The sequence below is a fragment of the Telmatherina bonti genome (assembly GCF_933228915.1).
Source record: "Telmatherina bonti genome assembly, chromosome: 8".
Classification (NCBI taxonomy): Eukaryota; Metazoa; Chordata; class Actinopteri; order Atheriniformes; family Telmatherinidae; genus Telmatherina; species Telmatherina bonti.
The window spans coordinates 36,918,867-36,943,662 of record NC_136626.1 but is presented as its reverse complement, the minus strand read 5'-3'; the positions used below and the strand labels follow the sequence as shown (position 1 = coordinate 36,943,662).

General features: G+C 42.3%; 1 protein-coding gene across 3 annotated transcripts in view; it reads right to left on the bottom strand.

Annotated features, from left to right (window-relative positions):
* Window positions 1-24,796, bottom strand: part of nlgn1 (neuroligin 1) — a gene marked incomplete at both ends in the record, with an annotated part of 316,463 nt that overhangs the window by 203,807 nt on the left and 87,860 nt on the right. The window contains one exon of one of the 3 annotated variants that reach the window (XM_079245235.1): window positions 9,707-9,766. The exons of the other annotated variants lie outside the window; for them this stretch is intronic. Within the exon in view, the coding sequence (XP_079101361.1) occupies window positions 9,707-9,766 (60 nt within the window). The remainder of the gene's footprint in view (window positions 1-9,706; window positions 9,767-24,796) is intronic. 3 annotated transcript variants of the gene reach the window in all.

The window sequence follows — 24,796 nt, the reverse complement described above, 5'->3', positions numbered from 1 at the left end:
AAACAAAGCAAAGAATCATCATTTTCTGTTTTCAAGTTTATTGAAGGTTTCATTCTTATGGGAATCACATCTTCATCTTCCTCATCTTCCTCAGTTACTCAGTAAACTTTGAAACAGACACAGAGGTTAAATTGTGGAAAAATATTATTAATTTAGCAAAGAATTGTTTTAATGTTGAGACATTGTTGACTTATGACCTGTTTCATATATTAGTTATTTTTTAGGCCTGCTTGAGCTTTTTTTTTCTTCCTGCACTGTGTCAGTGTTTTATTTCTATTTACTGGATCTTTTAAAAAACAAATAGAACTGCAAACAAAACCCCAGAAAGCAGGTGAGCGGTTGACCATGGACAGGCCGCCCGTCCATCGCAGCGCTTTGCTTCAAATCAAGCTTTAATCATTTCAGAAGGAAGAAGTAATAAACGTAGTGATGTTTAGACAAGGTAAAGCTATTGATTAAAAAGTCCCTTTGTTAGTCATCACAGCTTTTATTTTCCATTTCTGAATGCTGAGCTGACGCTCCTCATATTATTGGACATGAAGATAAAATGTAACTGAGCTTCTTGGAAATGTTTATTTTTCCGGTGACAGCCACCAGAAACCTGGTCTTCCTACTGATGGAGCATCAACAACCCACATCACAGTCTGCCAGATGACAAACTGACCAGGAAAATATTCTATGTTTTCTCTCTTCGTATATGTTGTGATCATGATTATGATTTGGTTTGTTTTCTGGTGCTTCTGCCCTACGTTTAGTGTTTGATGCACAAGTGGAAGCAAATTATTGGCCTGTCCATCTTTCCTTTGCCCCGCCTCTTCTAGCACACAGTTATGTCGTCCGCTTCTCTTCAGTGGAACAAAAATCCAATGAAACTTGCCACGATGCCAAAGTGGCCTGAAAATTCGGCTTTGTGTCGTTCAGACTGTGGTTAAAAGATGAGTTATGGTGTCGCGTTTGCCAGCAGGTGTGAACAGAAGATCACGTTTGCTTTCCATGGTCCAAGTTCAAGCTAAACATTTTCTGCTCCTGATGTCTGGAACAAACTGGAAAAAAGCTGGATCCAAACCTCAGTTTTGGTAAATCAGCTTCAGGTTTAATCAGGAAATGGAGCTCTGGCTTTATGAGTCTGAAGGTAGGCATGAGGTTGGTGTATTTCCTGTTTGCATCATCTGCAACTCGCTCTACGTAGTCTCCTGTTTCTGTTCTTGGTTCCAGCACGTTGGGTTGGAGGAAAAGGGATGGAGACATAAGCTAACTGGACTTTGTCTCAGCTCACTGGAAGTAGCCGATGGTGGGTTTGCTGGGTTTCCTCTGAAGCCGAAGTCTTACTTTACATCGCTAAGTTTATTCAAAGGTGTTAGAAAGTATAATATGTGTCCCAACCTACAGCAGCTCAGACCTGGTGGGGGCCGTGAGCAAAGAGGAAGAAAAGATCAGGGAGATCTAAAAACATCCTGTTCAAAACAAGGATTCACTTTCATCTTCTGTTGCCCGAAAACGAAGCTTTTCATCTTTCTTCCTAACTATCTCCACGGCTACACGCAGCAGCACCCGCCGTTTATCCCACTGATGTTTTCTCAGGGAGGGATTTGAGTCCAGAGGGAGACGGGAGAGTCCACGGGGAGTAAAACATTAACCAACCAGGAGGAAGCGCTACCTCCGAGGCAGGAAAGTAAACATCTTGGATTGTGAGGGCAGAGATGGGCTGGAAGTTTCCCTCTGCTGTGTGTTTAAAGCATGTTGGTTAGGAAGGGAAAGGGAAGGGGAAACATTTGCTCTCACGGTGTTCAGCTACAGATGATTAGCAACATGCTGGACAACCGCCCCATCAGTAAAGGAAACTGGTTAAATGAAGATATATTTAGTAATAAATATGCACTATTTGTTTGTTCTTCTTTCATTCTGAGTGGATTACATCACATTGTTACGACCCCCAGGCCTCGGCCTCTTACGTTATTGAAAGAGTCAATGACTCTTTCTATGACTCTTTCTATGCCATCACACCTTCACGATTGGCTGCTTCTGCAGGACCCACCCGGCTGTGATTGGCTGCCTCTGCAGGACCCACCCAGCTGTGATTGGCTGCTTCCGCAGGACCCACCCGGCTGTGATTGGCTGACTCTGCAGGACCCACCCGGCTGTGTCCTCACCTGGCTGTGATTGGCTGCCTCTGTAGGACACACCTGGCCATGATTGGCTGCCTCTGCAGGACACACCCAGCTGTGATTGGCTGCCCCTGCAGGACACACCCGGCTGTGATTGGCTGCCTCTGCAGGACACACCTGGCCATGATTGGCTGCCTCTGCAAGACACACCTGGCTGTGATTGGCTGCCTCTGCAGGACACACCTGGCCATGATTGGCTGCCTCTGCAAGACACACCCGGCTGTGATTGGCTGCCTCTGCAGGACACACCCGGCTGTGATTGGCTGCCTCTGCAGGACACACCTGGCCATGATTGGCTGCCTCTGCAGGACACACCCGGCTGTGATTGGTCCAGTCCTTGGCCAGCCGGCTGGAGCTTCACTATTTCAGCCAGCTTCTAAAGACCATTCAGGGCAGCTGTGGTTCTGGTGTAGAACAGGTTACCACTTTAGAATTCTTAGGACCGGTTGGTCTTGTTGTTGTTGCTGCCTTTGTTGGTCCTTGTCGTTGGCATTTGTTTGGCTTCCTCTGGTTACTGTAAGGTTTTGTGGTGTGAACCAGCAGGGTTGTTTTGTGGACGTTGTGTTGGTTGAATATTAAATCTTTTTGTTTATACCAGTTAGTCTTATGTCATTCATGTTGCTGCCCGTCTTCTCCTAGCAGAGCCGGGGTTTGTAACAACTTCCATCGTCCCGTGTCCTTACACGTCCTTATTTCTGTCTTTGTGTTGTCTTCCACTGTCTCAGCAGGCGATAGCCATGATATAGCAGCACATCGTAACTTCCCACTGGAAAGCTTCCAGAGATTTCTGACAAAAAAGGTCAGCATGTGTGCGTGTGTGTGTGTGTGTGTGTGTGTGTCTTACAGCATAGACATGTGCACAGACTAAAGAAGCCAATAATAATAATGAAGAAATATGTCTGATTGTGATGATTATTGTAATCTTGTTTGTGGTGGTGGCGATGTAATGGGATTAATAAGGATGTTTGTGCTTTCGCTCAGCGGCGCCACCGCTAACACGACATCCTGGATGGGGAAATTGATTAGTGACAGTGGTGGGATGATAATAGTTCTCATGGTGGTGATGATAACCGTTATAATTAGGACCATTACAGTAATGAAATAAGCCATAACAATGTTGGCAGTGAAGATGAGGGTAAACAAGCCGACAACACCGATGGTGATGATGATGATGTCAGCTGTGATTGTGATGATGATGGAAACATCGTTGATAAAGGTCACATGTAAGACAGTGGAGGTAATTTTACGATGTTGTGGTGCAGATTTTAGACCCCTGCAGCCGTCACCATGACAACGGCAGCAACGGCATTGATGGTATTGAGGTTGATCATCTTCGTCCTTTCTCATTAAATTTCTCTTATTGTGATATTTGTCTGGTTGATCTCAAGCCATGAGTTTATGGTACTTTCACTTTTATCAATACTGACATTGATAACAATACTGTATTTGCACAATGTGCATCATTATCTTTAATAATACTTAATTGTAAGAGTTAAAACATGTATAAAGGGTTAGGGTTAGGGTTAAATTTAATAATTTGAAAAATTTAATTGTTTTTAGTAACTACTGATATATTTTAGTCATTTGATACATATTTTATTCATTATATATTGTTTGTTTATATATTTCTAATTTAAATTTAATGATGACACATTTATGTATTAATTTATTTATGAGATTATTTTATTCCCAATTGTAATTTATTTATAATGCATTTAATTAATAAATTAGTGTTATTTATTTCACAGTGGGATGATTCTCCCTACATTAGGACCTTCATTAAACCAGTAAAATAATAAAAAACACATCACCATCATCATCTTCATCGTGTTACACAGAAGGCTCAGATGGAAAAGTTTTGCTCTGAAAGTAAAAAAAAAACAAACTTTATGTTCTGAATCAGCACAGAGATATTTTAATCTTCAAAATCCAGTATTTTAACTAGCGGATATGAAATTATGGACATCAGAGTATCAGTATGTCCATGTGTGATTTCCATGATGATGATGATGATGAAGATACTCACGATTGTAGTTAATGAAGATCTGATTGATTAGAGCATTAAAAACTAAAGATATAATAATGACGGTCGCTTCAGCCATGATGGATGTCGTGGAAGGCTTGAGAATAAAATAATTCCCGTCATGATGAGTGTTAAAGTCGCTCATGGCAGAAGATCAATAATACTGTAAAACTGAGCCTAATGCTAAACACTCCAGACATCCGAGGCGCTGATTATAAACCTAAAACTGAAAGATGGGATGAGAAGGGCGATGAGGGGAGGGGCCATGAGGGGACGGACGTCGGGACATTGTCATGTTGTTCTTTGGAAAGTCTGCCTGCAACGCTGCAGGTTTGTTTTTAGGAGCTTCTGAGTGTCTGTAGAGAAGAATGAAGTGATTTCTGCAGCAGCAGTGAGATGCCCCCAGCTCAGCTCTTCTAGATACACCCCCCCCCCCATTTCTGCTCTGCGCTGAAGGTCGGTGGTAATGAGGAAAGTTTACAGTCAAATTGCTTTTCTTTGTGTGAGAATTTGATGGATTTAAAGGAATTTACCTGCATTTACAAACTGAAACCAGTGTGAGTGTGCAGCACACCGAACGCTGAGCTTCTTGGTTAAAGTTAAGCTGTTAAGTCTGCGTTTCCTCCCGCCATCCGTCCACTGGCTGCCAGTTTACATGTCACAATCACTTTGCCATTTTAGGTGATTACTGGAAATACCATTGATGGGTTTGCTAAAATGTCTTACAGAAATATCAAACTGTTTTCTCATGGCGCTGCAAATATTTATTCTTCTTATTAAAGTAGTTCAGATAAGACGACATGTGATCCAGCTGTTTAATCTTTTGGGGGGGGGGCAGTTGTTAAGCATCGCTAGCATGCTAGCATGGAGTAAAACGTTGCTTCCTGCAGGATGAGGTTATGATCAAAGAGACTCAGGTGCTTCAGATTTCTCCGAGCAAAAGCTGAGAGATGGCCGCAGGCTGGCGCAGCATCTTCTCTAACCTTTCCCTGATGTGGATGACTTCTCCAAGCAGCCACAGTCACGAGGAGACTCGCTCCTGTTTCATCCCGCCTAATATCCGGTCTAATATCCTGTCTTCAGCTCTCTGCTGGGGGGAAGAATGTCGGAGGGGTCAGCAAAAGTAGGGAATGGAAATGTTTCATGTCATCAGCGACGGTAAAGATGGACATCATGAAAACATCTTTATTTACAGAGTGACAGCATAAATAATAATTTCATACTAAATTCAATACTGTAAAGGGATTTTACAAATTTTACAGTTTGGCAATGAAACGTGTAAAAAAAATAATAGTAAACAGATTAAATAACTAAATAATGAATGAGGGAATAAAAAAGGGAAAAACAAAATAGTTTGTCTCAGTTTAAATATGATTTATATGGTTTTGTTTTCAATGATTCTGAGTATTTATAATTTTTCTGATGCTTTTCATTTAGCCTGGAGAAGATTATGAATGGTTTTTTTCATATGCATTTACATATATGTCTATATATTTATGAAATGTATATACATTTATATATCTACAAAGTATATATACATTCTTTAGGCTTGTAGGAAACAATTATACCATATATATATTTATAGACTGTTTCAGCATGAGAGATGAATTATGACAACTCATTTTCACTTTAACATGGATTTTGGAAGTTACAAGTGACCGTAGCCGGCTCGCTGCTGTGAGTCATTTTATCAGTTTTCCTCTGTTGAGAATCTGAAAGCATGGGCAGGAGGACACGGAGCAGTCCTGGACATGTAGAGTGTGACCTTGCCAGCTGAGGAGGTCGTCCAGTCGTGTGTGTACCCAGTATGATCGCAGCGGCTTCTCCAGGCGCTGCGGGTAAAACATGGCTGTACACTCAAGTCTTTTCACACATCAGCGAGCTTTAAAGTCACATGTGAAAAGATGGAGAAAATTCTCCAGATGCTGCTTCCTGTTTTATGGGTCACATGTTCAGTGGAGGAAGTGTTCAGACCAGCGGATTTCATCATGTGAGGAGAGAAATGCGATGCGAGCAGGGATTCTAAACCATCCTGATGAAATGCACCACACTGGATATTGTGTCATTATTAGCTTTGCTAATGTGGGAATGAGAAGCTACAGATTCTGTCAAATTAACTTGAATTCTTGTCGTACAAACTGGATAAAAACTGGAAAACAGGAACCAGTTAGGAACAACGTTAAACTGGAAGGAGTACAAACATAAAACCATAAGATTAAATGTGACCGTTGTAGTCACCATTTTACAGAACAAATTTATCCTCAAGTGACAAAAAGAACTAAATAAATAGTTGCATTGATTTTATTTTTCTACATTCAATTCATGTTTATTATTTTTTTTCTATTTTTTATGCTGAATCATTTATTCTTCTTATTCTTACACAGATTTTTTTTTTTTATCAGAAAATTATTTAAATTAGACATTTTACTGGCAGAAAATGTGAGATTTATCACTTCTTTCTACCCTAGGAAATGTGGGTGAAGCAACAGAGACTGCTGACAATTACAACTAAATTAGTGAAAAGAGAAAATAAGAAAGAAAAGCAAAAAGGTTTGTCAATAAACTTCGTTTCCAGTGTTTTAAGCTAATAAACTGAATGACGTGAATAAACATGTCAATCCTGTTTTTAGCAGGCGCAGATTCAGAAAACCTTCCTAAGAGAAGCAAAGATTCCACACCTTTTCTCCTGATAAAATCCCAGTAAGCTGCCTCTGGGATGATGGTAGAAGTGAAGATAACAAGCTTTTTATTTCCAGTTTAATCAGCAGTAAACATGCGGGATTCTATGCAGCGGAACTTCTGGACGGGACTCGGCTGAACTTTTACGCTTCTTTCCTTCACTTCAGGATTTTTCCCTGCAATCCTCCACATCACTGCCCTCCAAATTCCTTATCTACCGGCTACATCTATAAGATGATTAATATCTGAAAGGCGCTTGCATATAATACTTATCATGAGTACCAGAGGTCTCATCAGATCCCTGCAAATCCACAGTTCATGGCACATCCACTGCAGAGATGTGTGTTGTAAAAAGGCGGCTTCTTGCAAATCCGGCGCTCTCAGGGACTCTCCGTTTACATCTCTATTCCCAGCACAAAAAGGATTACAAACACCAGCTTCACTGAGTTTAAAGAGATTGTAAACTGCCAGAGTTTGCTGGGTGGGAGGGAGGGGCGCGGAGGTCAGGGGATATTCTCTGACTCTGCATTTACAAGGCAACATTAGGTCAAAGGTTAAGAACACTGTGGAATAATGGGGCGAGGGAACAGGGAGCGAGGGGGTTGATCAAAGTGACAGAGTGTGTAAATGTGTGTGTGTGTGTGTAGATATATGTGTTCTCAAGCATATTTTCCTAAACGTTAAACTGGATTAGTTGTCTGGCCTGCATCTTTTATCGAGATAATACTTGAAGCTTGCCGGGATTTTATTCAATAGATCTGTATGACTTCCTCTAATCTTATTAGTGTGTGTGTGTGTGTGTGTGTGTGTGTGTGTGTGTGTGTCAGCTCCCAGGACAACAGCCTTATACCTCAGATCAAAGTGATCCGGATGGCTGTGAGTCTTATTTGGGTGTAATTTCTGTTTACTTTGTGACATTACACAGTGGATGAGCCTCATTAAGACTCTGTCAGTAAAATGATGCCGCTGCACTTTTACGTTTCTGTTTCAGCATTTTATTTCTTTTTTAAAAGCTTTATAACAACTTTTTTTTGTGGAAAATCAAGCAAATGTTCCTCTTTAAGCATTATTTGGCAGATTACATTAAGGCAAAATGTCAACCCCTTCAACGAGCACTTATCTGTAATATCAGGAAAGCAGAGTTTCATCCAGGTGATCTTTGCCGGGCGTCTCGTTTTACCATTAATGAGTCTTCTGACTGGACTGGGACTAAATGTCAAAAGCATTTACATCGTGTGGAAATGGAAATGTTTTTTTCGAACATTTTGAGCAGAGTTTCATGTGTTTACAGTCATGCTTGCAGAGCAGAAATCTCACTGCTGCCATGTGATTTTCTTCCGAACGTTAAGCTAGTTTGACTGAATCGGGTCATGGACGTTTGAGCCAACGAACATGTGGCGAATTGTACATGTGGTCTTTCTGCTTACTGTCCTGCAGATCCAGTACACTTTAGCATTTTTCTTTAATTCTAGGTGTCATGACAGCCCCTAGCAAGACCCAGGAGCTGTGTGTGTGTATATAACTGGAGGTTTACCCTAAAGACAGCATGACCTTTGACCTTGAGTGAAAACATGATGTGCTGCAGAGCCTTGCTGAACAGATATGGACCCGTCACACTTTAAGGCAATCTCCAAGTTACCTTCTATGTTCAAAATCTTAAGAAAAAAGAGAATGAAGTGTTTTGGAAGTGTTCCAGTCTAACCACAGCACTGATCGGCTGTTTTAAGAGTTTTTTTTTTTTGTTTTTGTTTTTGTTTTTTTTAAAGGAGGACATTGTTTCACTTTTAGATTTAACAGTTGCTTTTGACACAGTGGACCAGGACCTTCTCCTGTCCAGACTGAAGGGTCAGTTCAGGTTCGACCTCTCATGGTTGATCTTATGACCTCTGCATTGGCTAATCTCTCCCGGTGGGGTACCACAAGGCTCCATGCTTGGTCTTTTTCTGTTCTCTCTATTTGCAGCCGCTTTTAACTTTTAGAAAGCATGGCGTCCTCTATTTATTTTTTTCTTTCTGTTTGCACATCTGTTGGTTTTAGATTTATTTATCTTCTATGAACTTAGTATTTTTTCTTTATAAATGTTCAATCATTAGTTTTTGCTCTTTATTTGTGTGGTTAGATTCTCATCTTTCACATCTATTGTACAACATTTGTTGGTCTCAGAGCCGTTAGGTTGTTTTTAAAACTGATCAATCTTCATCCTGCCGTACCTTCTGCAGAAATGTTCCACAAATGACCAAAAAATTGTTTCTTCTTGAAGACGCATCAAAAATTGGATTTGCTTTTAGCAGTTTGCAGGTCAAAAAATATGAGAATAACACTTTTAACTGGAGCCAATTGTGATAGGTTTCATGGAAAGTTCCCTGATTTGATGCCCAAACACGAACAGGTCTCCGTGTTAGTCTGCAAGGCAGTTAGCCAGAGTTAATCTCCAAACAACACCACATTTAGGCAAATAAAAAGAAAAGAAAAAAAACATGCAAAAATGTGGTTAGAGCTGGCTGCGGGGTTAGTCACTTTATCAGCTGGTGGGATGCAACATAAAAAAGAAAGAAAAAAATGTAACGGAAACAGCAAATCCAAGCAGAAACTCTATGTCACAGTATTAATATCAAAGAATGGTGGGAGACATGAAAACTTTAGACATCAAGCTGAGAAGGACAAAACACATCCAGCCCAAAAAAGATTTTACGAGTAAAGAGCAAAAAGAAAATGTCCAGTACTTTCAAAAAAGGGACAAGAAATGTAAGAAAATCAAAGAAGATAAAAATTGGAGGAGAAAGGGTAAGTTTGGTTTCCCTTGTCATGCAAATCAGGTTGGCATTGGGGGAAAAAATACCTTCATCGTCCGTGCGCTCATTATCACCTAAATCATCAGTGTGTTTCTTTGTAAGGGGACCTATAGGACCAAGAAGGAGGAAAACAAGGTGATCAAGAACACACACAGCTTTCAAAAGATGCTCTCAAAAGTTGAGAAAGTCAGTGATAAGAGTTTTCACAGCCCTTGTTAGAAGAAAAGGGGACTGGGAAGACATCACCACTGTGTCCACTTCACATGTTTACAGTCGCAAGTTGCACTTTAAGATAGTCACAGAACAAGAAAAGAGGGATTTCGAAAAAGAAGCAAAAAGAAATTAGCTCTTTGTTAAAAATGAAGAATTAACGAAAGATAAACTCACAGGATCAAAAGACTTTTTTTTTTTTTAAACAGTGGATATTATAGCATGGATAGTACATAAAAGGCATCATGACAACAATTAAAAATTATCTGCATGGCAGAAAAAAGCTGATCTGAAACAAAGAAGCATCTCTGGGAAAAGAGCAGTCAAAGGAAGCAGCAAACAACTCCACCTGCTAAAACACCTTTCCTCCCTGTCCTGGAGGAGGACGGGAAGGACAGGGAGGACGGGGAGGACGGGGAGGACAGGGGGGACGAGGAGGACGAGGAGGACGGGGAGGACGGGGAGGACGAGGAGGACGAGGAGGACAGGGGGGACGGGGAGGACGAGGAGGACAGGGAGGACAGGGAGGACGAGGAGGACGAGGAGGACAGGGGGGACGGGGAGGACGAGGAGGACGGGGAGGACGGGGAGGACGAGGAGGACGAGGAGGACAGGGGGGATGGGGAGGACAGGGGGGATGGGGAGGACAGGGAGGACGGGGAGGACGGGGAGGACGAGGAGGACAGGGAGGACAGGGAGGACGGGGAGGACAGGGGGGACGGGGAGGACGAGGAGGACAGGGAGGACAGGGAGGACGGGGAGGACAGGGGGGACGGGGAGGACGAGGAGGACAGGGAGGACAGGGAGGACGGGGAGGACAGGGGGGATGGGGAGGACAGGGGGAACGAGGAGGACAGGGGGGACGGGGAGGACGAGGAGGACGGGGAGGACGAGGAGGACAGGGGGGACGGGGAGGACGAGGAGGACAGGGAGGACAGGGAGGACGGGGAGGACGGGGAGGACGAGGAGGACAGGGGGGACGGGGAGGACGCGGAGGACGGGGAGGACGAGGAGGACGAGGAGGACAGGGGGGACGGGGAGGACGAGGAGGACAGGGAGGACAGGGAGGACGGGGAGGACGGGGAGGACGAGGAGGACAGGGGGGACGGGGAGGACGCGGAGGACGGGGAGGACGAGGAGGACGGGGAGGACAGGGAGGACGGGGAGGACGAGGAGGACAGGGGGGACGGGGAGGACGAGGAGGACAGGGGGGACGGGGAGGACGAGGAGGACAGGGAGGACGGGGAGGACGGGGAGGACGGGGAGGACAGGGAGGACGGGGAGGACGAGGAGGACAGGGGGGACGGGGAGGACGAGGAGGACGGGGAGGACAGGGGGGACGGGGAGGACGGGGAGGACGAGGAGGACAGGGGGGACGGGGAGGACAGGGGGGACGGGGAGGACGAGGAGGACAGGGGGGACGGGGAGGACGGGGAGGACAGGGGGGACGGGGAGGACGGGGAGGACGAGGAGGACAGGGGGGACGGGGAGGACGGGGAGGACGAGGAGGACAGGGGGGACGGGGAGGACAGGGGGGACGGGGAGGACGAGGAGGACAGGGGGGACGGGGAGGACGAGGAGGACAGGGGGGACGGGGAGGACGAGGAGGACGGGGAGGACAGGGGGGACGGGGAGGACGAGGAGGACAGGGGGGACGGGGAGGACGAGGAGGACAGGGGGGACGGGGAGGACGAGGAGGACAGGGAGGACGGGGAGGACGGGGAGGACAGGGGGGACGGGGAGGACGAGGAGGACAGGGAGGACGGGGAGGACGGGGAGGACAGGGGGGACGGGGAGGACGAGGAGGACAGGGGGGACGGGGAGGACGAGGAGGACAGGGGGGACGGGGAGGACGAGGAGGACAGGGAGGACGGGGAGGACGGGGAGGACAGGGGGGACGGGGAGGACGAGGAGGACGGGCAGGACGGGCTGCAGACTCTCTGCCAATCAATCAGTTTGTTTATTGACGAGCAAAAGCTTTTTGTCACAAATGTAGACTTTCCCTCAATGTTTGCGTTAGCAGTAAGAGTTTAACAAGGGGGGGTTGTCTGCTGCTTCTTCAGTAAAACCAACATTTTCTCACTTCCAGACATTATTTCTCATTTTTCCTCGACATAAAAGAGCGTAAGCACATGCCATGATAAACACAGAAACACACGCGTACATTGCAAAGATGATCAACAACATGCAGTCCTGAAGAGATGGAACTTGTTGCATGACATGCAGATATACAGAGAGGCCTCACACACACACACACACACACACACACACACACACACACACACACACACACACTCTCTCAAAGCAATGACCACCAGAACATGTGATGTCCTTAAACTGCCATCGGCTGATGTGGAAACAATCATGCAGATCTTTTCAACCACTTTAACCAACCTTATTCACACACACACACACACACACACACACACACACACACACACACAGTAGCCTGGAATGTGATTTCATAAAATGACCATAGCTTCACACTGTGGAACCTGATCCCCTGAGAATCCAATGTGCAAGTAGTGATTTGTGTTCAATCTAGAAGTGTGTGTGTGTGTGTGTGTGTGTGTGTGTGTGTGTGTGTGTGGCTGAACCTCAGTTTGTGTGTGATTGTTTAACTGAACAGTAGGTGCAAACGAGTTGCAGGTTTTGCGTGTGCTGTGGTTTGCAGCACGTCGAGTTGGGAGAGAAACATGACGTACAGCAGAGAAATCTGACTGACACACAAATAAACGCTGCATGGGAGAAAATTTATGAAAGCATTAATGTTGTCGGTGAAATGATGCAAACAGAGGGTGAAGTGAAAAGACGTTATAAAGATATAAGATAAGAAAAATCAGCATGAAGGTGTCATTTCTGTTTACTAAGGATTTTTATGAAATGACCCACCTATAAGCCAGCCGTCTGAAAACTTGCCAGCTCGGAGAACAAAAGACTGTTTTTCAAAATAAAAGCATCATGCACTGGCCCGAGAAGTTTTGCACATAGACGCAATCATTTGCTTTTCAAAGAAATACAGCTACTGAAAAAACACTTGTTTGTTCTCAGATGATGACTGTATAGCGTCTGGAAACCTGATAGTCGTGACCATGCAGCGACGCATGGCGTGTAGGACTGCACATCTGGGGGATCCCAGCTGTCATTTGCAGGTATGTGTGACCCCCCTCCAAATACATGCCGAGTCCCTCCAGTAGCTCCAAAATGCTGGATAAGACATATGTTTTGATGATTGTTTCTGGACTCATCCCAAAAAGATTTACCCGAGGGTAAAAGACGTGTTCTCTGTGTCTCTTTCCTATGTTTTGATGTCTCTAAGAACTGTAGCCACGTGCGCATTTACACACACCAACTGTCTGCACATCCTTTTGAAACGATGCACGGTTTCAGCAACATTGCTCTCAGGACTGATAGATTACATTCCAGGTGCACATTAATATATCTATATTTTCTCCTCCCAACACATTCTAAATATCAGGTCATATTTAATATTCATTGTGGCAGACGTACTAACTGGATGGAGACAAGCATACCTTGGGTCGTGCTGATAATAATCATTGTGTAATTTTCTTTGCATGTGCAGTGAATTTGCAAATGCTTTAGTAAATGACAATGAAAGAATATAATGGCTGTTTCATATAAGAAGTGCATGATTTGAACATATAAAGCAACAGAGAGCAGGATGATTGTTCATTTTGCATCAGCAGCTCATGTTGAGGATACATAAAGCCTCCAGCATTTGACTTCAATGTGCTTTTATTTTATGTGAGATGACTTCTTTCCAATGACTTTAGAGAAGAGATGACCAGTTCTCTGCATATAAATCTGTCCTACAGCAGTCTCCCAGCCCTCTTTTGTGAATTTGACAAGCGATTTGATAAGCAAGAGCTGACTGCAGGCTTTCTATATGCTGAGTAAGCACAAGACACAAGAGTCGCTTATTTCAGAATGTGAAACGTCTAGGAAACAAGGGGCAGATGCTGTCTAGGGATGTTTATAGAAAGATACTGCATAAAGAGATCACTGACAAACAATGGATGACGGGTATGGGGAATGTTAGCCATTTAGCATACAACTCGGGGAGTGGTTACCGGGCTGTTTTTGTATGAAAATGTTGAACAGTTCAGCGGATAGTCCTTACTGGCTCAGACTCAGACAACCTGCTATATTAATCTGAGTACGCTACATCCTTGTGGGTAGCCTACATTTATAAAGCTTTTGTTTGGTTTCCACAATGTGTTGAACTCATCAGTCCCCACAGACAAAGCAAAGGCAGATGCAGTAGCTGTTAATGAGATAAGTAAAAGCAACTTGAAGTTCAGCATCCTGCTCTGAGGTACTTTAACATGTGGAAAGATCTGAATTGCTGATCTTGCATCTGGAAGATGGCCACTCCACGAGCTTCGCCACAGCGTCCACAATGTAGCAGCCACCTCTAATATATGGTACATTTTTCATTATAAGACATAAACTAAACCAAACTAAAAGGAAAATTTTAAAATAACTTTCAAACACAATTTTTTAAGAAAGCAATAGTGCAAAAAATAATAATGCTCCTTATTTATCAACCATTACTGGCTGTAAATGAACTCTTCTCTAGCTTCTCTATTTACTGAGAGGAACTTCCTCTGGACTCGGCTCACACTCAAGTCCCACATATAGTGACTTCACACTTGCTAACAATATTCCATTTGTGATATTTCCTGATCTCTTCTTCACTGGAACTGTCTACTGATGTGATTCATGTCCTCAGACCTGAAAATGGCATCACGTCACACAAACAGACTCAGACGCACACGTAAACAATGTGAGCAACTTGTTGCCGCTGCATGTTTCGTGTTGCTGCATGAAGCTGATCAAGGAGCAAACAAAACATCTGCAAACTGTGGTGGAACAATCCAAGACTGCAGGCATCAGTCATTTTTATCCACCTTTACACACACCTGGACTGGCTTGTTACCGTGAAATGAACGCTAATGTTAGCATCTGTTAGCATCTATGTTAGCAGTGAGCTTAGCACCTCAGCGGCGTAAATGCTAACTTTTTACTGAAATACTGAGAATTCCTTCAGATTCGGAATGTGTTCAGAAGAATGAGACATTTACTGAACACAGTTATTGTTTCCATAAACTGCTGGTTTACCGTGAGCCATACTGGGCACCCAGTAAAACTGGGTCGGCTCATTAACAGCTGGTGCTTTGGTGATAAAAGTATTGCATCTACTAAATGAAAATATTATCAAGTTTTCATATTAAATTTTAATGATAATATTATCAGTGCAAATCTCACAATAAAAATAAATGTTCAAGGTTTTTCTCTTTTTTTGTTAATCACAGTGATTTTCTCCGTTGCACTCGTGTTTAAATTTGACATTCAGGGGAAAAAAATATATACCAGGATCATATTGTCTGAATTCAGTAAAACAAAGGAAAGGTCCAGAGGACAGGGACAGAACATTTCTCTGTTTGGGTTAATGATCAGTGTTTTCACTACATGGTGTCATAAAGGACAAGTATGAATATTAAATGGTTATTATAGTGTTTAAATGAGACCAAATTACGCATTACAAGTAAAAGTGACTCAAAAAGAATCAACATCTCCGCTCCGTATGAAGCTCCTAAATGAAGAAACTTGTTTTTTTTAATTAGCCCGAATTAAATGTGAATTAAATCTGAATTCTTTGGATGAGGTTAAAGTTAGATGTCAGAATTGTTTTAATTAAATAGATAAAAAATAAAACGGCCTTTAAAGGAAAACATGACGTGTGTGAAAGGAAAAAATAAATGTGACAGACGTGTTCTCACCATTACAACAGCATTTTTTTGACTGAGGGGTTAGTGGGGATCAGATCAGACAAGACAGCTGCATGACAGTAGCATCACACACACACACACACACACACACACACACACAGAGGATAAGACAGACAAAGTATTGTGCAGGAATCATGTGTCAATCCTAAATTGCCGGCTGACCAGCAGGTCCCGACACTGACCTCCACCCTCCTACCTGTCACTGGGAACTGTGTGGACTCAGATACTGGTGAGGTCTCAGCTGCTCTGGGCCCTAATTAGGACGTTGAAACTTTCACCAACCAACTCTATGTCTTTTACTCTTCCATCTTTATTTGGATCCTCTCAGATGAGTAAAATCTTTCTTCAGTCCACTTCTGCCCCCTTTTTTCCTTCAAACCAGACCCAGTCTGGGTGACTGGTCAGCTTCCACACGGCTTCATAATGGTCTGATTTAGAAGGAAATCATGTTTAACATGAAGTCATGTTTAACATTAAATGAAGGCTGAAACTTAGACAACTGGCAACCACAAGCAGAGGAGGCATAAACAGCCCTGAGCACATTAAAACATTTTCACCTTCATGAAACCAGCTGGATGAAGAGGCAACAGCAAGAAGGAAACTAATACATGCAGCTATTTTCACTCATGCACAGCTTTACTCTGCTGGTGACGGTCCGCGCCACACTGTCATGTGTAGTGTTGTACCCTCACTGCGCTTTTCTGCATCCCTTTTAGCAATAGGACTCTGATTACCATGGCAACACAAACATGTTATGTGTGAAGTGCTGAGATCACATCTACAGACTGTTTATCAGACATAAGATCATTGAGCTGTCTGAATGTCTCCATAAAACATTTGGCTAATTAAAGATAAGCATTTTCATACGATCTGGGGTTTTTTTTTTTTTACAATAATTTAATGACAAAATATCACATTTAAAACTTTCAACCTCTCCGTTTTCCATTTTCTTGTTTGTTTTTCTGAGTCTGCCGCCGTCTTCGGTCCTCACATCTCGATCTGCTCACCAGCAGCATTGATCGGAGACTGATGAAGAGGACTTTCATGCTCTCTGACACCGCAACAACCCGTGACTCAAAGAGCCAACTGGGAAGGGAGGATTTTACTCAAACACTCAAGCTGAAGGTAATACACACATACATACTCAACCCTCAGGCTTCCCCCCTTCTGGAGGAGGTAATTATTGTGAGGAGAGTCCATGCATTGATCGCACATTCCACACTAGAGCTATCCATACATACATATTGCTGTCTGTATGCATCAGTCAAGGCCAGCATTGGCATAGAGACACACTAGCTTAATCAATCACCAATGCACATTAAAAAAGGGACCTCACAGAGCACACGGCTCAATGAGCCAAATAGGTAATCTACAACTGACCTTGGATAAAATCCCCACAGGATGTAAACTATAAATACAGAATCCATTTCCTGAGGTAAAATGGGAGGCTATTGCTCTTCAGCAAAAACTCGGATGCAAAGAGAACAGTCAGCGCTCTGCAGCGTGGGAGCTGTGCGTTATGAAAGTGTGATGATCAGGCTTTATGTCTGACATCACGGAGGACTGATAGAATTCCCAGAAAAATGAATATTGATTTTTCTTTCTTTCTTTTACTATAAATTCTTTCTGGAGTCAGAACAACTTGGTAAACTAGCGCAATAAATCCACCTACTTTGTGCATGTTTCCTGTCTGTCAGTTTCTTTTGATTATATGTCTGATCCTCATAAAACATCCCTTTCTTTATTCAGATACATGGTGAATTCATTCTGATTGGATTTACATGTGGCATGGATCACCATGTCATTAGTTTAAATGCAGACAAAACCAGATGATCCTGTTTTGAGCTACTGTTAGTTGCAGTTCATGTGTTACCAAAGAAACATTAAACTGACTGGATGTTCGTGTCAATGAGCTGCAGTTGTGTCAGCGCTGGTGGACCAGTGGGTTTCCCATCACTAACAGCACTGCATGCAACGCTGTGAGGGCCAACTTCAGATTCCATTCTGCTCTTCTGAAGACTGGCATCAAATCTTTCATAGTTTCACAAAGAAATTGGCTCTAATAATCACTCTTTCCAACCAAGGTATGCAGAACATCATCTCTGAACACCACAACACGTCTGGTCTCCAGCAGCAGAAGACCACCCCTTGGTACCAAGGTGGGATGGTCCCCAGGTTTCATTCTTAAAATATAGGAGCATTCACTATTTAAAGCTGGGGTAGGTGATGTTGGGGAGATAGCGAGATGTCTTGGCCCCTCCCCCTGCATTGGCCCATCCCCCTGGCTTGGCTCCTCCCCCTGCCTTCACCCCTCCCCCTGTCCTGGCTCCTCCCCCTGTATTGGCTCCTCCCCCTCTGGTTCTGCTCCTTGCGTGATCCAAGACTTTTTTATTCGCAGCTTTTTCCACCAACGATTTTCTCTTTCTCGGCTGTTTAGCAGGAGGAGGCAAATAGACTGAGCCGGGTCGGGAAATCCTTCCTGCATTTTCTCAGATTTACAGTAAACTGAGGGGTCTAACTATATTTCTTATTGTTCATGATTACAGAATGTATAGACTACTATCAGGACGAGGAACCGCTTCACCCAGAGGAACATGTCTCTGAGCAGGAGGACCTACTCCAGCTGTAAGACTTAGTCGAACAACATGTCCTGAAACAGAACTTATAAGATCCACAAAACTTAAAATAAGCCTGTCTGGCAAGTTTATCAAATGTAAAACAGAAAGGTCACAGAGCCTGACGTTGGTGAATGGGGACACAGTGACTGCTGGGATGATCCTGACTGAAAAATCTCTGGCTTAAATCATTTCCACTAGTCCTCATTCTCTCATTTATTTCATTATAAATGACTTAGTTCCATCCATCCTTTTTACACCCGATGCGGAGCCATGGCAGAGCCTATCGCAGCTGCGATCATGTGAGAAGCAGGATCACCACCATCACCAGGTCTGCAGTCCATCACATGATCTGCTGCCAAAAGACTCTGGTTCCAGCTGTGTTATGTGTTTATCTGACAAGTGTGGTGATGAATCTCCAGACTTTTCAGGCTGATATTTGGCAAATGTAAAATGGGAAGTGCTCTATGAAATAATCCCTGCAAGCAGATGTGCAGCGGAGGATTGAATGAAACTCTGTGAAACATAACGTATTATAGGGTCTCCAGAATGACCAAAATATGTCACTAGAAAGGGTATGCAGGTCCCAACACAGATGAGCCAAAGATTATATAACCCCTAAGAGGAAATGTGCACAAGGCAGGGAAGAGGGGGGGAGGTTGCATTTATTTCCCAGATCATCAGCAGGCACTTCGCCTGTAGCAGATAATGTAAGATCAGAGCAGGGAGATGGACAGGATACGGGCTTCAGTCCTCACCATCAGAACAGAACTAAGTCTGATGAAATGCACCATCATCTGATCTCATGTCTGAAGAAAGCAGAAGAAAAGGGAGGAAATAAAATAACTCTGCTTACGGGGAAACTGGGGTAGCTGGTAGATGGGTGCGTGTCATTTACTCATTATATTCACTGTGATGGCTTAAGCCCCACATTGTTTCCTTACCTGCAAGATGAAAGGCGTGGCGAAGGGCGGAGGAGTCTGAAATCTCAAAGCCAGCTCATAAGGTTCTACCATGTGCTGCCGGGTCACGGGGGGGTTAGCTTGGAGCTTTGTCGGGTTATTGTTATTCATTTTGTTTTCTCCTCTCTGTGAAATTTGGTTTGGCTGAAGTGCTATATAAGTTACCCTGTGTGTTTTTCTGAGGGCTCATTTTTCTTTAGTTGAGTTGAACTGTTTACGTGACACTGACTGTCGTTATGTTTAGTTAACCCCTTTTTAAAGATTGGTTCGTTTATTCATTTCTTTAAACTTTTGCATTTATTTTTTAACAATAAAAGCCCAGGTGTGTCTTCATGGCTTTACGGTTTGGTCCCCGACATTCACCAACGTTTCAAACTAAATCACATGGTGGAAAAAGGAGAAGGCACACACAGACTACATGTCTGAACCTAAGAGGGTTCAAGAAAACCACCATTGGATCCAGGATTCTGGTTTCATCAGAGATCCTCTTTCCCCAGTTTTATGCAGATTTTCCCACCAGAGCTTTACTGGGAGACTGCAGGTGTACTACTGGTTCCAATGGGAGGCAGAACCTCCAGTTATCAGACCATCTCCGTGGGTCCAACTCCCATGTTAGGGATTCAGGATGCAGATGGGTAAGTATTATTATTCATTGGTTTATGTATTGATGCAGAACATATACTGGATTTCTTTAACTGGATTGTAAGAAGACTACATTTAATCGGACTGGGTTGACTGATATGTAAAAGTAGTTTGAGGCTGTACAAATAAATCTTAAAACTGAATTTAAAGTAAAGATGAACCGTTGATTTAAATGGAATAAAGGGCAATAAATCAGTCCTCTTTTAAATGTTTTACTTCCACATCAGAGTAAAACCGCGCTCTTTCCTTGGTAAAGTGATGACAAAGTCAACCCAGATTATTTTATAAGCAACTTTTCCTGCTTTTTACCCCATTTCCTCTTTTTACTTTTTCCTCTCATTTCATTCTTAAAACTAAAAGTGCTTTGAATGAATCTCCGTAAACATCTAAACCCTGTCGTGCTTGTAACATTTGCTGTTTCTGATCTTCATTTCTGGGCTCATCACACCAACTTTACTGAGTTTTAACCCTAACTGTACATGCAGAGCAGTTTTATAAACTGTGATTAATTGAGCCTGTCCTGGAGGTTTACATGACGACTTTAAAAGCAAGATTCGTCCCAACAGCAAGACTACGTTGATGGATTCATAGATAATAAATGACAGGATAAAAATAGATGGATAGATTACAAATAAAAAATTGATGATATACTCTGTGATATACATGATACTCCCAAGCACACTCACATACTTTTATCTATCTGCAGTGAAATGTCCTGAGGAGTGAAAAGACTCATCTGCAGCTTATCTTATTTTTTACGGAACAACTATGAAAACTAATTTTCTCATAAATACAAAAATCATCAACACAAATCCTTCAAAACAACCACTTAAGAAACATTTCAGGATAAAAACTGATGAGGAATCAGCCTTCCTGATGGGAGAAGTAGTCTGAAATAAATCCTGCTGCAGACATCTGAATGCTTTAACAACCTTTACCACTTTTCCTCATTCCATCCTTAAATATGACTGTCTCTCACATCTTCTGTTCTCTGATCATTTCATCCATGCAGTCCTCCACTGCTCCCCCTACCTCCACCACATGCTGATGAAACAAACACCCACAGTGTCAATGTCACTGAGTCAATTCAGAGCCGTGAAAAGTCGAGGAAGGGAGGACATGAGCGAAGGCGTGTGAGGAGAGTGCAAATAAGAAGGAAACAGGAAAGCAAATAAAATTAATTAAATTCTTGCTTTCATTCTTTTTTTTACCTTAAAGATAGTTTGTATGGTGAAAACACACAGATTTATGTGTTAGAGAGCAGTTTTCTGCCCCTGACATAAAAGTAGCAGCAGAAACCTTCGTCTATAGTTGTCTATGAAAAGGCCTTTCCGGTACATGTGTGGTAAGACATGCTTCAGTTCAACATGCATGCAGGTCAGACAGACGGTGCATCACCTGCATTTCTGTCTGATCTGAGCATCAAGCCAGCGACTCTCAGTCTGCTTCTGCTCCTATTATTACTTTCCAGTCACCTTTTCTGCAACATTCCTTCTCTTAAAACAAATCCATCAATTGTGTTTAGTGTTCATTTGTTATGACCTTCGACCTGTCAAAATCAACTGGAAGTTTATTATTATTGTAGTAAAGAAGGTCACAGTCGCCACATAGATCAGTAGTGTTGCTGCTGACGTGCTGCAGTGGATGAAGATGTCCAAACCCTTTTAATCTTCCAGTTTTGGCTCATTGTTGCAGATCATACGAGCAGCCAGTGGTTAGAATGAAAATCACAGCCGATACTAAAGCTGAGCAGTGATATTTATGTAATTTAGTTTGATACTCAAACAGCAAGTATATCTGTTTATACTACTTGCACTTTAAGTACTTTAAGCATGATTAGGTGTCTGTGAAGACTGCCTGTTAACAGGAAAAAAAACGTTCCTTTAACTTTTATCTATTCATCTTTTCAATTCATATCAATAATCTACAAGACATTCCAGCCAAGACACAATTCGACATTATTTGTAGATTTATTCATGAAATTAGGGAACTTTTACAGACATGTTTGTGCATTTTTTAAAATAATTTGTGTTTGTGCTCATTTACTTTTGTGCATATTTCTTATTTCTTTTTGTGTGCATTTGCAAGTGTCATAACTTACACACAAAATAGTTTCCACATTTTACACACACAGTAACACGGCGCTGATTTTCTCTGCATCCAGACTATCCTGGTGTGACTGTGGCCTTAGTAAAGATTTGACTTGGACATGGCTGGAAGATTTAACCTTGGCTGCGCTGGTTCAGCAGTCACTGACTAGTCGCAGCAGATATATCTCAGAATTTGTCAGAGCAGCGTGTCTCTCATGGAAAGAGAAAAGATCCTTTTCCCTTTTCTCTTTTTTCTTTCTGTTAACTGACTCATTTTGACCAGCACTGTCAGCTAATGGGCCAGTGGCCAGTCCATTTATCAGAGAGTCAAGCTGTTTTTGAACCAAGCCTTCTCTCCTCATGCAGAGAGACTTGTCAGCTCTGCTCTGTGTTCACACACTACACTGTGAAATATGGCATGACAGGAACTGCAGAGGTTTTAAACCCCAGTTTGTGACCCTACTTACACAAGAAAGAAATATGGATTCTGACTTTAGCCTTTGAGGCAAGACTCAGCAGAAAAGATGTTTGTGTAAAGCTGCATAAGAAACGGCTCAAGAGAAAGAAATCGTTGCAACTTATGGTTGATTTCAGCATCCAGCCAAATGTTTGTCAGAGATTTGCCTCTTTATGTTGCAATGCATCTTCAGATCATAGTGAATGATGTCCCATTAGGCTTACCGCATCCACATCTTGGAGATTTAAACATTTACTGTCTAGACTGTTATTTGGGCGCCTTTCTTGGAATTTTGCACCAGGCAAGTGAAAATGTCATGGATTATCACACCATCAAAATCACATCAAAAGTGCTTTATAATCTGTGTGCACGGTGGTAAAATGCCAGTGCAGCCCCGAGCACCAGCTCATGCTTTCAGCTGCTGATCTCTGCACAACTTGCTCTGATAAAGTGGATAATAACCCACATCTGGGAAGGTGACACAGCTGGTGATGTTCACAAGAAAAATAATAAAAGATGTCACTCAGAAAAGTACTAAAAATATCTGGTGTCTGCAGACAAAACATCATTTGATCCTTCTCTTTGCAGGAACAGTAACATAGTTGTAAGTTCCTCTGAAAGGCAATAGAATATGAGACACACGGTCCATGTGGCCTGACCTGCTGTGTTAAAATGACAGCCAGAAGCTGCCATTCAGCGTGACAAAGCATCTTCCAATCAGTGAAAAAGCCATGCAGCTGCATATCAATGACTCACAGATCAGCGCTCGCTGTCTCTCCTAATTTTCTTGTCTCCTCACAATGTGACATCAGTAAGTGTCGAAAACTTCACAGGAGTCTGACAATCATGTTTCCATTTTAAGATGCAAAGAGAGATTGTCCTCCTCCACCCAGAGGCCCCGAAGATGTGGGACCTCCTGCAGCCGTTCTAACCAGGATTTTAGTGATTTTTCTTTTGATTTTAGGTCAGTAGGGTAACAAGATCCATGAGGATGACAGCCACAGTCAGGTTGGACCACAGAGAACCTTAAAGAGCCAAAGACATCTATGCAAGCCAGAGCCAGCAGATCACCAAGACTGGAGAAGAGTGTGTCGTTATACGGGAAAGAAAAAGTCCAATAACTGATGTACAATAAGTTTTAACCAAAGCTGTACATTCAGCTCCCATTTAAATATGAACAAGTACAGCATTGTTGGGCATCGCCCCAGTCTGAGCTCAGGAAGCAGATGCCATCGCTACCTGAAGTGTGGAACTTTTAATGAAATTTGTAGAAAAGACCATCTTGATGACCATTTGCCATCGTTTGCTTTTGGCCAAAGCTTGGATTTAATTGGATTACAGATCAGACTGGATTAAGTGCATATTTAGAAGTACTTTGTCATGAATTGATCGGAGAGAATCATAACAATGTACCTTTCTGCAATAATAAAATATACTATAATAATAATAATAATAATAATAATAATAATAATAATAATAATAATAATAATAATAATAATAATAATAATAAATAATAATAACTGGCTTCACAGAAACTGGAAAAACAAATACAAAGATAAAATAAAAAGCTAAAATAATAATAATAATAATAATAATAACAAAATTTTAAACATTATTAAACAAGAAATATTATAATATTTAAATATAAATATTTATTATAATACATTTTATATTATATAGTATAATAACAATAATAATAATAATAATAATTGTAATCGTATATATTACAATTGGAATATGCAGAAAATGTGAACAGGTGATGCTATGGTAATAGTAATTCCTTTATTTCAGACTATGTATTGAAACAAAAACTAACAAGAGCGGTGGGCAACGTAAAACATAAAGATGTTATAGACGCATTAAAACTCCATGTTTTGGACGTGTTTTATGACACAGTGCCGTCTATCATGTGTATTTCTAGATCCGGATCACCATTTGGATCCAGAAATTATTTTATTTCAGAACTGTGGCCCTTGGCAGAGGTTTGCGCTCGCTGCTCGCCTCGCCGCTCGCCTCTTTGTGCTTTTCTAGTTAGTAATTGGTTCATGGTTCAGACTCTTCTTTTGGTTTTTTTGGGACTAATCCCCTTGCCAGAGAACAACATGCTCCGCAGTTATTACTTAAACAGAATAGAGTTTTATGCTATATGTTTCTTTTTTTCTCGTTTAATCTGCAATGCTTGAGTCGATGGTGTCGCCACCTGAAAATGTAAATTGTATTATGAATAAAAATGTCACCAGTTACCTTCACTGATTTTACAGCCCCAACCATATCTTTTATTTAACCCCATCACTAAAATTATCCTCATTCAGAAAAGGTCAAGTGTGTCTAATTAGCAGTGTGAGGTC